This window comes from Hemiscyllium ocellatum, chromosome 8, assembly GCF_020745735.1.
Source record: "Hemiscyllium ocellatum isolate sHemOce1 chromosome 8, sHemOce1.pat.X.cur, whole genome shotgun sequence".
Lineage (NCBI taxonomy): Eukaryota > Metazoa > Chordata > Chondrichthyes > Orectolobiformes > Hemiscylliidae > Hemiscyllium > Hemiscyllium ocellatum.
The window spans coordinates 57,124,535-57,137,348 of NC_083408.1; the positions used below are offsets into that span (position 1 = coordinate 57,124,535).

A 12,814-nucleotide genomic window follows, 5' to 3' on the forward strand; every position below is an offset into this window, starting at 1 on the left:
ACTGGAAGTTCACGGAGGGTCCTTCCCTGAATTTTCCACAGTCTCCTCATTTAAATACTAGCATGCAATCCCGTGCAATTTGTCATTTGGTAAGTGACCAGGATCTTCAACATACAGTGGACATTGAGAAAATGAGGACTGCAGATGCTGGAGATCAGAGTCGAGAATGTGGTGCTGGAAAAGCACAGCCAATCAGGCAGCATCCGAGGAGCAAGACAATAGACATTTCGGGCGTAAGCCCTTCATCAGGAATAAAGTGGACATGCTCTTGTGCAGTATTTCTAAATAATCCTTGTATTAACAATTGGCATTATGGCTTGAAATTTAACATTTCCTCTCACATGAGGCCGTATAATACTCATGTTCAGATGGCAGGCCTATCTTAAAGCAAGGAGTGGGGATGGTATAGCTGCCACCTAAAGTGGATGTTGTACCCTAAGCATCTGGGGACAATCTTAACCCTGGGGACTAAGTAAGACAGTTCTACATGAACTCATCCAGATCTAATGCCTGCTGGCAGGCAGCCAGAGTAGTTGGCACAGGAGGCTTTGTTCTCAACTGATTCAGAAACTCCAACATTGATAATGCTTGAAGGTATTATGTTAATGTTATCTCAAATCTATAATATATAACACAACATATTTTTATAATGCAAAATCTAACTTGCAGTTAAAGTGAAAAAATGCAACCCAACTGATCTTCAACCAAGACACATAAAAACACATAATTTGCAACCAAGCTTAGAAGTAGATGAAGTTGATTGTTTAAATCCAAATATATTGTGTGGTAGACATAACTAAATACTAAATCCATATGCATAATCTCATTGCTCTGAAAAATATTGCAGTTGCAAAGCATATCAACAACTTAAGCACAGCTACTCTCCTAGAAAGGCTGTGCATAAACTAGTCTTTCTTGCCCATTTCTTAACTAAAGCACAGGATAAATATTCAAGCTTAACTAAATGAGATTTTAATAAAGTTAAGAAGCCTGTAAAATCTATCAGCCTGACAATTTCATTCATATATAGCTTTGTTGTCTGATTGGCCTAAAATATGATACTCAAAATATGTCATCGATAATGTTAATGAATTTACATTTATTTCCCATGCCTCTATCTGGTGGAATAGTTAAAGTAATATTTCTCATCCACGGGAAGACACAATTAAAAAGTGACCATGTTATTTTATGCATTTGCTATTCGACTTATTTGTGATAATTTTACTTATCTGTCACATTAGATCCAAAAATAGTGAAGTAACTTCACTGTCACCATGGTTAACATTCAGATCACTCTTCCCACATTAAACAACCTGCACTTCAACCCAAATGCACATACCATTTAAACAACCAGATGCTCTATCTCATGTTTTTCCAACTTGTTATTCTGAGACCCCCAACCAATGTTACAAAAATTCACAGATTTCCCATAGCACAAGCAGTTTTTTTCTATATGTACATCATAAAATTTAGCATACATATCTTCTTTCATATTGCTTACAACTTGACTGTTGTCTCCCAGCTTTTCTCTTCCCAGGCTAAGATTTTCTATGTTCTCCACAGGCTGACAGATCAGAGAAATAAAATTACTTTTCTGATTTAAAAGTTCTTTGTACCTCAATACAGAATTTTAAGCAAGCACTTTAAATTTATTTTTATTCATTCATAGAGTGAGAGTTTTGCCTACAAGGCCAGTATTTGTTGCCTTCTCCTAACTTCCCTTGAGAGGTTGGTGGTGAGCAACTTTTCTGAACCAGTCTGTTTTGTATAGGTACACCCACAGTGTCATGAATTCAAGAAAGGATAAAAATGAAGCACAAAATAAAACACAGCAGGATATTGTGAATGGCAGAGTTTCCTATTCATGCAATCTTAATTGAGGTACCCGTACTCCATTCACATCTGAAGATTAAGGAAGGCATCATGCTGCTTGTGAACTTCTCCTGCCTGTCTAATATAATAAGATCTGAAGGAATGCCTGAGGCCTAATGGAATGGGGCAATAGGTGAGAATTGATTGTATAAATAAAGGTAAAATTGCTATAGTCATATTGGACCACTCTCATTAGAGAGAGACAATGCTAGTAGTTTAACCTGAGCATCACCATGCCTCAGCTAGGGGGAGAGGTTGAGAAGGAAAGGTTTTCATGGTAAATCTCAGCCAGTATGGGAATTGAACCCATAATATTAGCAACACACTACATCGCAAACATCACACCCAACTGAGCTGACCAACCAACCCAGTTGTATTAATATGGGGAGCTAGTAATCAATAGATTGTGAGTAATATAGAGTTCTCACTTAAATGTTATATGGAGCTCTCATTAAAAAGTGTGGACTTGGAATCTGTTCAAAAACATTTATCTTGTATATAAAATTGCCAACCTCACATTTGAGGCCTGAAGGGAAGTGACCTTAAATGGCCAATACTTGGCACTCATAGAGCAAGGAAAGAAGTAATTGGATCCATGTTGCCTGTATCTACGCTCTTAACAAGCTACCAATTAGCCCTGCTACCTCGCTTTCCCCAAAACACTCCAAATGTTTCTTCTTAAGCACTGCAGTTCACAGCATATTTGTTGACCTTGATGCCTTGGAAAATCCTTCCAAAACAGAGAGTTGAATTTTACACTAGATGTAAAATGTGAATAACTGGTGTTGATGAAGGTGGTCATCATTTTGAAAAGTGAAAAAAGTAATCAGCGGTAAATTGCATTGAATTGATTTGACCGTTTTTATCAAATTAATTAATTCTAAAGGAGTAATCAAAACATTTTGTCATGACTCACTGTGTGTAGCTTGCTGGAAATCAAGCTTGTTATTCCTAGAGTAATCACAAAAGTTAAAGATTTTAAAAGTATGCAAAGGTTCATCAGTTTACCTGACTCTTAATCCCAGGTTGACAGAAAGTGTGGACCAGTGTTCTGTACTTAGCAAAAATTACTGTTTATTACTGATTAGATTTGAATTACACACACACACATACATAGCCACTTAAAATATCATGGATTATGGATAGAGAGAAAAACTGGAAAAAGAGTTTCAAGGTTCCTGTTTACAAAGGTAGTGAAGATGATTCTTATGATTCTAGTACAGGTCAGAATGCTGCTTCTCAGTTGTCATTCACTGGATGCTTCCACTGGTTTGCAAAAGGCACAGGTAGCTGGTTCATTTCTAAAAAAATCTCTGATTTATCAGTTAAAAAAATCATAGTTTACAGCAAGTGATGAATGAAAAATAAATTAGTTTTATTCAGGTCTAATGTAGCTTATGCAGAGGAAGGAGAAAGAGCTCCTGACTGGTAGTGACTTGATGGATTCTCTGTGGCTTGTTCCCAGGACAAGCTGTTCAGTTGCCTGAGAGCTAATCAGATGATCTTTGTCATCAATAACAGGTCACTAGTACAAAGACCAATCAACTAGTTGTTGCCAACCAAAGCTCCATCTGTACATGACCCTTTGAGCCATAAGACCATAAGACATAGGAGTGGAAGTAAGGCCATTCAGCCCATCAGTCCACTCCGCCATTCAATCATGGCTGATGGGCATTTCAACTCCACTTACCAGCATTCTCCCCGTAGCCCTTAATTCCTCGAGACAACAAGAATCTATCAATCTCTGCCTTGAAGACATTTAGCGTCCTGGCCTCCACTGCACTCTGTGGCAATGAATTCCACAGGCCCACCACTCTCTGGCTGAAGAAATGTCTCCGCATTTCTGTTCTGAATTTACCCCCTAATGAGCCAGCTCATCCGCAAACACTGTTAAAACCCACAGCTGTACAAATTGTATTCATTATGAGTGTCAAATAACTTGCTTTCAAATCATACAGCTATCCTTAGTTTTAAAGCAGTTCTTGGTTCATTTGAGTCCAAAATTACAAACACACAACTAAAAAAGCATGGTCTTTACAATTATAAAAATGGCACAGCATCATCTCCTGCATCTGACGCAAAGACTGCAGCAAAACTATTCTGAGTCACTTCAGCAATGGCATCATTGTAAGGATCCACGCTGGATCAGGTTTGACACTTTCAATTGCAGAACCATCCCTCCACAACAAATGACCTTCTCTGCATTCAATGAATAGCATATTCTACATTTGTCAAATTACCTATTTGTATGTTAATATCATCCCATGATTTGATGATGGAATGACATGAAATATCAAGTGGGACAATATGTACATTTCCACTCTTTGTGGAGGTTCCTTCTCCACCAACAACGAACCTGTTACATTCTGCATGAACGTGGTTCTTCAATGTCTTGTTGAGGCATTCATCCAAAGGTTAAACTACAGATGTTAGACTTCTGGGTATATCTATTATGTCGTCATTATTTATTTGCAGAGACTTCTTCATCTTATTGGTTATATGCCATCTGACGATGTCCCACACTAATAAGCTTCATTTATCTTGCACACCATTGGGATGCTGATATTGGACTATTACCAATCCACAACTTCACTCTATCCTTACCTAACAAACCATTACCATGGACATATTTAAAATCTCCTGCAACAAACTTGATTTTCAAAGTGGTCTTATGTTTAGAAATTACCATAGACTTTAAATTTACTTCGGTGGCCATGCAGGTTAGTACCGAAGAGAAGACTGTCTTCTCATGCCCCATGGTTTTCAGTGGAACTGTTTCCAAACTTACTCCCTTCACTGATTGCTGACCATATTGAAATCAATGCATATTTCATCCATGTTGACAGTATGACATAATGGGAACTTGTATTTTTGCCACTGTATGATGACAAATCACTGGAAACATGTAATTTTGGTTTTGTTGGTAGTCTCTGAGCAATCCTAGCCTGTGGCCACAACAGACAATTCATTCCATATACTAGAAATGCCATCTAGCTGTTGATCTGAAATCTTTGCTGGATTCAGGGTCCTTTTGGTCCATTTAATATATGTACATACGTATTGTCTTTTCTGGAATTAATATAACCACTCTGATGAGTAAATGACCAATTCCAATACATGCTCTGCAAAATTAGGACAGTCATTAATACCTATTCAGGGCACATTATATCTTCTTCCATTCTGACATCTGTATTTCACAAACATTGAATTCCCATGCTGCAGCAGTTACTTGATGAATTAGTCCCCAAGCAGGGGTGTTGCTGGTAGCCAAAGTTGAGGAAAGTGGGTGCACCATGGTCATGGGGGCACATATGGTGGATCAATAGGTAGAATGGTTGGGACAAGGATGGCCCTTTCTGCTAGAGGAGCCCTCCATGTGCACAAGGTGTCTGATGTGAACAAATTCTCACCCAGCCACATGGGCTTTCAGAGTACATCTGGCCCCACTACAATATGGATACCCCCTGCAGCAGTGAGAGGAGGCAGGAAAGTAGCAATTAAGTGCTTATTTAAAAACCATAGCTGACTCAACAGCAAGAGGCCACCTGACACATACCTCCCATTGGTAAACACCAGCAGAGGTGATGAAGTGGGTGGGCATGGCCCCGAACACAGCACAACTTTACGCATTCATTCCCCACCTGTCAGCCCAGCCTAGGGCGGGATGTTAAATTCTGGCCCAAGTGTGAGGAGAAATTACATAAACCTTTTCAAGGCAACTAGAACAGGCAATATATGTTGGTTCAGCCTGCAATGCACAAGTCCCATGGATAAAAATAAATTGTACTTGCTGGAATTTATAAGATGAAGAAATGATTTGACAAAAGTTTCCAAAGTGTAAAGGAGAACAGATTTTAAAAAAGGAAATATTGCTAGTTTGGGAAAGTATGACAAGAAGGTGTGATTTAAAAATTAAAAAATCAGTTCTTTCACATAAACAGATTGGAAATACTGTATTTTGATCAGAAGAATGACAAGAGGGAATACAAAATAAAGGTAAGCATTTGGTTGTTCAAAATTTGAGTATTGCCTAGCAATCAGCACTTTCTGTTCATAAAGGAAAGCATACCTTTTTCCTTTGCCTTGGTATTCTTCAGAATTACAGAGATGTACAGCACGGAAACACACCCTTCGGTCCAACTTGTCCATGCCAACCAGATATCCTAAATTAATCTAGTCCCATTTGCCAGCTCTTGGTCCATATCCCTCTATCCTTCCTATTCATACACCCATCCAGATGCCTTTTAAATGTTGTAATTGTATCAGCCTCCACACTTTCTCTGGCAGCTCATGGCATACACGTACCATTCTCTGCATGAAAAATTTGCCTCTTAGGTCCCTTTTAAATTTTTCCCCCCTCATACTAAACCTATGCCATCTAGTTCTGCACTCCCCCACCCAGAGGGAAAATACCTTGTCTATTTACCCAACTCATGCCCCTCATGATTTTTATAAACCTCTACAGGGTCACGCCTAAGCCTCCGTGCTCCATGGAAAACAGCCCCAGCCTATTTAGCCTCTCCCTGTAGCTCAAACCCTCCAACCCTGATACGTGCAAGATGAAAAGCCTTGACAAATGTGTCCTTTTTCAGCAATAGGATATATATATATATATATATGTGCACAAACTATTGAAAGCAGTGGCATTGCATAAGAAAGTGGTTAACTAAACTGTTGAGATTCTAGACATTACAAATGGGGGCAAAGAGTCCAAAAATAAGGAAGTTATGATAAACCTACATGAACTGTTGACTTGGCCTCCACTGGTGTACTGAGTGCAGTTCTGGGCACCAGTTTTCAGGAAAGATGTGAAAGCATCAGTGACAGTGCAAAAAATAATGGGTAGTTTGAAGGGTATGGAACTTTAGTTACATGTATGGATTGAAGAAGCTAAGACTGCTCTCCATAGAGAAGAGAAGGTTGAGAGGTTTAGTTGAGATATTCAAAGCAACAAGGGATCTGGACAAAGGAAATAGGAAGAACAAGTTTCCATTGGCAGGATGATCAAGAAACAAAGTGATGAACAAAGGAAGTAACACTAGCATAAGGGAACAATTTTTTTTAAAGCAGTAAGTGCTTCAGAACTTGGAATGCTTTGTCTGAGATATGGTGGAGGCAGATTTAATCAAGCCCTTCAAGAGAGAATTAGATAATTATCTGAAGTGATAAAAATGTGCATGGCTTTGGGGAAGAGGTGAAGGAGTGGGAGTAGGTGACTTGCTCTTACAGAGAAGTACAACATGATGGGTTGAATAACATTTGTCTGAGCTATCTACAATTTTATAATTTAGAGTTATAGAGTCATAGAGATGTACAGCATGGAAACAGACCCTTCGGTCCAACCAGTCAATGCCGACCAGATATCCCAACCCAATCTAGTCCCACCTGCCAGCAACCGGCCCATATCGCTCCAAACCCTTTCTATTCATATACCCATCCAAATGCCTCGATGACAATAGAAAATGACTGTAGAAAGGCAAAGTAAGTTCAATTAATTGGGGGGCAGCTGACTTCAATGAGGCATGGAAGAGGTAGGCTAGATAGACGGAATCAAAACATTGGTAGGAAATTTGAAAGTGGGAATATTTTCAAATAATAAATGGTTCAGGCATAGTTAAGGCATGTTCCCTCACAAGGAAGAGGTAGGACGAACAAATCCAGAGTTCCTCAAATGAAAAAGGAGAAGGAAATTAAATTAAAGAAGAAAGCAGGCTTCTGCAGGTGCCAGATAGCACATAAAATCGCGAACAGAGAAGCACACAGAAGTTAATTGTGGAGGACAGAAAGCATATTATAGAAGTAAAGAAGGATTATGAGATAAGACTGACAGCCAACATAAAGGGAAATCCCAAAGTCTTATAAAGGCAATAAAGAGGAGATGGCAGATAGGATTAGTTTAAAACAACATCACATTCACTCAGTTTTGATTGGGTGAAGGGCCTGCTACTGTGCTGTGCTGTACTGTCCTCTATTTTGTAGTAAAAATGGAGGTGTAGGGCCAATTAAGGAATTTACACATGGAGGCAATAGGCAACAGTGGGTATTAAGTGAATACTGTGAATCTATTTTTACCAAGGAGGTGGATTCTAACATGTCTTCGTGACAGAGGAGGACATTCAAGTCATTAAAAAGGGTTCAAATTTGATAAGAAAACCACTTTGGAGCAATGTTCAGTACTTAAAGTTAACATAGCTTCAGGACCAGAGGAAGTCCATCCACAGATATTGAAGATAGAAATTGCAGGTACACTGTTCATAACCTTTCAGTCAGGACTAGAGTCAGGGGAGATGCCAAAGAACTGGAGAATTGCAAACATTGCAGGCTGAATCTTACTGTTGCTTTTGTCCAAATCTCAGTTGCATCCAGTAATTTGAAAGGAGTTTTGCTGTGAAGCCTTGAGAGTTTTCCCACCATAACTTACCAAATCCACCTGGTTGACAACTTACCACACACCTATGGCAGCTATTACATCTAATTCTGGCCCCATGTGACCACAAGCTCCCAGAACAACTCACCATTCAACAGATATTCACTGAGAAACTGAAATCCCTTGCACCTATGCCACCTGTGAAAAGCTGCTGTGCATCTGAACAAGCACTGACAATCAGTATTACCTCTCATTGAAAATATCATGGCACAGCAACCAGAAAATCACACACCCTCGCTCAAACAATCCCATTCTCTCACCATAGTCATTTTTTAACGACCAGGCCAGACACATCAATTGTCCTTCGATTCACCATCTGAAAATCTACCCCAATGCCCATTGGAGACTTGCAGCTTGTCGTTGTCCATGAGGGGAATATCATATGCAGACAAATGCTTTTATTACCAGACAACAGAGCAAACAAAAACAAACTCAAGCGAAGTGGAGGTTCTCCATATTGTTGCAAATGAGAACATGCATTATATGTAATCAATATTTTACAATCCGTGATTACCCACTGCACCCATCTGTCATCTGTTAGAAGCTGGTCTCAATGAGGACCTGAGTAGCTTTTGGTGCCCATTATAGCTGAGCTCTGTCATAGACAATGACAGCTTCCTCCTCCCCAGTGTCCTCCTCTTTCATGGGACACTGTCCTTTGCCCCTAGTTCTTCAGCATCCAACATATCACCTGCAGCAAATGCAGAGAAAGTCAGCAGTCACCTGATGAAAAAGCAGTGCTCTGAAAGCTTGTGATTTCAAATCACCTGTTGAACTATAACTTTGTGTGGTATGACTTCTGACTTTGTCCATCCCAGTCCAACACCAGCACCTACAGACCAAATGTAGAGAGTAAAGCACATCAGGATGATACAGCACACTCTATCTAGACTTTACTGGAGGGCAATGTCCCAGACCTATCCAAGCAGTGAACCTACATCTTCATCAGCCCCAGTGTCAGTACCACCACGGTCCCTGGTAGAGGCCTTGGCAGTACTGTATTTGAACTCCACATTAATCAGTACATTGCACAATGGTATCATGAACCAAGGTCCCAGTCCCTTGTCCTCAGTAACCAATCTTGTAAGACCCTAGAAACTCAAACTCACCAGGTACACGAGAGTGCTCCAGGATGTAGGAGGTAAAAACAATGACTGGAGATGCTGGAAACCAGATTCTGGATCAGTGGTGCTGGAAGAGCACAGCAGTTCAGGCAGCATCCAACGAGCAGCGAAATCGACGTTTCAGGCAAAAGCCCTTCATATTCCTGATTTCGCTGCTCATTGGATGCTGCCTGAACTGCTGTGCTCTTCCAGTACCACTGATCCATGATGTAGGAGTCATGGCAGCTGCCAGGGTAGTGGGCACACATGTCAAGCATTTAGTAATGATGCTCACAGATCACCTGAACATTAATCAAATGTAATCCCTTCCTATTGATCAATTCTGCAGTGCTATAATACGTCCCTCATAGTGTGTGTACAATAGGTGGCACCCTGCACCTGGAGGAAACCAGCTTTGTTTTTGGCTCCTACTGCAGAGTGGCATCAGTCGCTGTCCTAATGTATTTATGATGCATGACAGAGATCCCACAGGAATCTCTCATCACTCCCTGGAAGGAGCCAATTACATAGAGATTCAGGCAGCTTTCACCTTCACAACCACTGGGAGAGGGGGGCTGTCACTCCTTCAGCCCTCAGGGCCCACTCCAGGATCAGGCTTATTTCAGTCAGTATGCTGGGTCATACAGAGCCTGCATCAACTATGCCTCATCAGGAAATTCAGTTGGGGCTGAAAACTTCTAGCGCTCCTGCACAGCCCCCACATCCTGAGCTTCTCCGTGAGGTGGATCCCCTTAGTGATCTACTGCTGTTCCTGAACTTGTCATCAGCTCTGGTCTTGATTCACTTTCTTCGGGAAGTAAGCACAGTGACCACTAGTGGCAGGACCCAGGACTCACAGTGGAAATGAACTAAAAAGGAAACAGAAGGAGTGAAAGGTTCTTTTTCAATCTCAGAACATTCATTGGTGACATTGCCTGAAGATGAGGGTTGAGCACACTTCTCCGCACAGTCAGACATGCTATACGTTAATGATGAGGGACATGTTCCCACCATCCATCCACATTCAGGCAATGTGCAATTACCTGGTGATTGTCATCAAGATGTGAACACCTGCAGTACTCCATTAGCCTTCCAACCAGACCACATTAAAGGTTCAACTTATCGCTGCATTCAGCACAGACCATCATTCCACTTAAATGACGGGTGCTGAAGTGATGTGTGGCTCACAAATTGCACAAGAAACAATTCCCCTTCAACCAGCACTAGTCATTGTAAGGTAATTGCTACTAATGTCACCGCCATTGAGATGACCAAATTCAATTCAACTGTGTACTCATTCAAGTTAGACAGACACAAATATGCATTTAACAAATCCATGCTGACTGTTGCTTTTAACACTTATTTCTAAACTCGACCATGACTGTCTGTTCCCATTCTCCTGGCATGATATTCTGCACTGATTTGGTGGTCTCTTTTACCCTTGTGTCAAGGAGACAAGGCCATGCAAGACATCAACTGGCTGCAGAAATGCCCATTTATCCTCTTGAATGTCAAATCCCCTGCAACAACAACAACATTTCCATGTTTTGCCATTCCCTCCCCATGTAGCCATTTGATAAACAACAACTGAGCAGCACCACATTTGTAAAGGATTCCTGAAGTACTGGTATCTCCTTTTTGCTTTGCGGAACAGCCACTCACTTGATATTTTTGAACTGTTTGTTGCCCCAGGATGTACACCACTTGAGGTGTGCAAACCAGGAAAATTTCGTTCATCTACATGCCCTCCAGTGGCAGTAGCTAATGTTCAAGTTCAGAAATTAAGTTGAGTTTAAGCAGCTGAAGGCATTTCCTGTCCATGTAGTCACCAAAGATTCACTAAACATCTCAAAGTTGCCACATGACACAGTATATATTGGCAGAAAATTTTAATTGTCCTATCATTTTAGTTCTGTTACTACCTGTTACCCTGAAGTGTATTCAACACCTTTTATTTATAATTATAATGAATGAATCATTACCTGTTACATAGCTAAATGTCAAGGGATTGACAAACAAAGGTAAGCCTGGTTACAAGCAGGTATGGGTTATGGATGCAGAGAAGAATGGGAGAGTGGAAGATGTAACGGTTCAGGTGGGAATTGTAAACCCAGCTGGAGGACCCAGTAGGTTCCATCCAAACCCAAGATGCACAAGGGCCCAATCCACATGAAAAGTGCAGCGAGCAGGTGAGACTTTAACTGCCAATGTTGGGAGTTCTGATATAGTCCCAAGTTTGATGGGGGACTGGAAGAAAGTATTCCCATTCCTTGTAGCCCATAAATAATGATGTGAACATACTCATTTTGTACAAAAGCTATCCGCATCTCATTTCAGTTCTTACACTCCTTTTCCCAGTCCTGTGAAACTCAGAAGTGGGTAAGCAGGATCAGGGTTAAAGTCTTTTGAATTTTGACACCCAACTCACTTCGTTGTCTACAACAATGTTTCTGTTATACCCACTGCTTCCTAGGTTTCACTCAGTTGTCTTGTGTGATATCAACAGAATCATTTTTCAGAATTTTTTTCTGCGTTTTCACAGCATTTTCTAACATAACTGTGTCATCTGCTGTCCTTCTTCAGCATTATTACAATTTTTTTTAAAATTTGGCCATGTGTCGTATTTTAAATTTCCTACTTCATCATCTGCAGTGACAATATCTTAATCAAGAAAGCTAAATAATAATACTTAATACTTATGTCACAGTGTATTTGTGCGCTTGGTCATATACAAGGTATATACATTCGAAAAACAAACTGACTGAACCACATCAAGATTCATCACTTCTTTCAACTGTTGGTTTTGTCTGGTATGTTGTGACAACAAACTCTGCTATAATTTTGGGAAACTACATTTTTCACAACATTCAACTTTCAACTAATAGAAAATATCACTCTGTTATGGTTCACTTACCTCACTTTTACTGCTATAACTGTAGCCAAACACTCTCTCCAAGAGTCCTTTGATCTTTTGGTCTGAAGCAGACTGGGAGGTGGTGTGTCTACCAGACCGCAGTGAAGCAATGATTTCATCAACAGATTTTGCCTTAGCTGTAAATGTTTGCTGTGCTGCAGTCAGAGAGTGCTCTGGCTTGCTCTGTTGGAAGTTTCTTTCATATATTTTTTGTGCGTCTGGCATTGCTAGATACTTAGCTTCTTCTAGCAGTTCTGAAGCAGACCTCACACCTTGAGAATGAATGGAATGAGCACTTTCTTCTTTATCAATTTGGACACCTGTAGAATCTGATGGTATTTGCTTTGTCAATGAAGGAGATTTGTTGAAATTTTCTTTTTTATTACTCTGTTTGGTCACATCTGCAGAAAGGGTGCTACTTTTTACATAACTTTTACTTTTGGTTTTATGATCTTGCACTTTTGCACTTGAAACAGCAACTTCTTCCTTTTCAGGAAG

The 12,814-nt window shown here is 40.3% G+C and overlaps 1 protein-coding gene across 1 annotated transcript in view; it reads right to left on the bottom strand.

Moving 5' to 3' along the window:
* Nucleotides 1-12,541, bottom strand: part of ttc6 (tetratricopeptide repeat domain 6) — a 198,897-nt gene extending 186,356 nt beyond the window's left edge. The window contains exon 1 of the mRNA XM_060828959.1: nucleotides 12,317-12,541. Coding sequence (XP_060684942.1) covers nucleotides 12,317-12,541 — 225 coding nt within the window. The remainder of the gene's footprint in view (nucleotides 1-12,316) is intronic.
* Nucleotides 12,542-12,814: the final 273 nt, after the last annotated feature.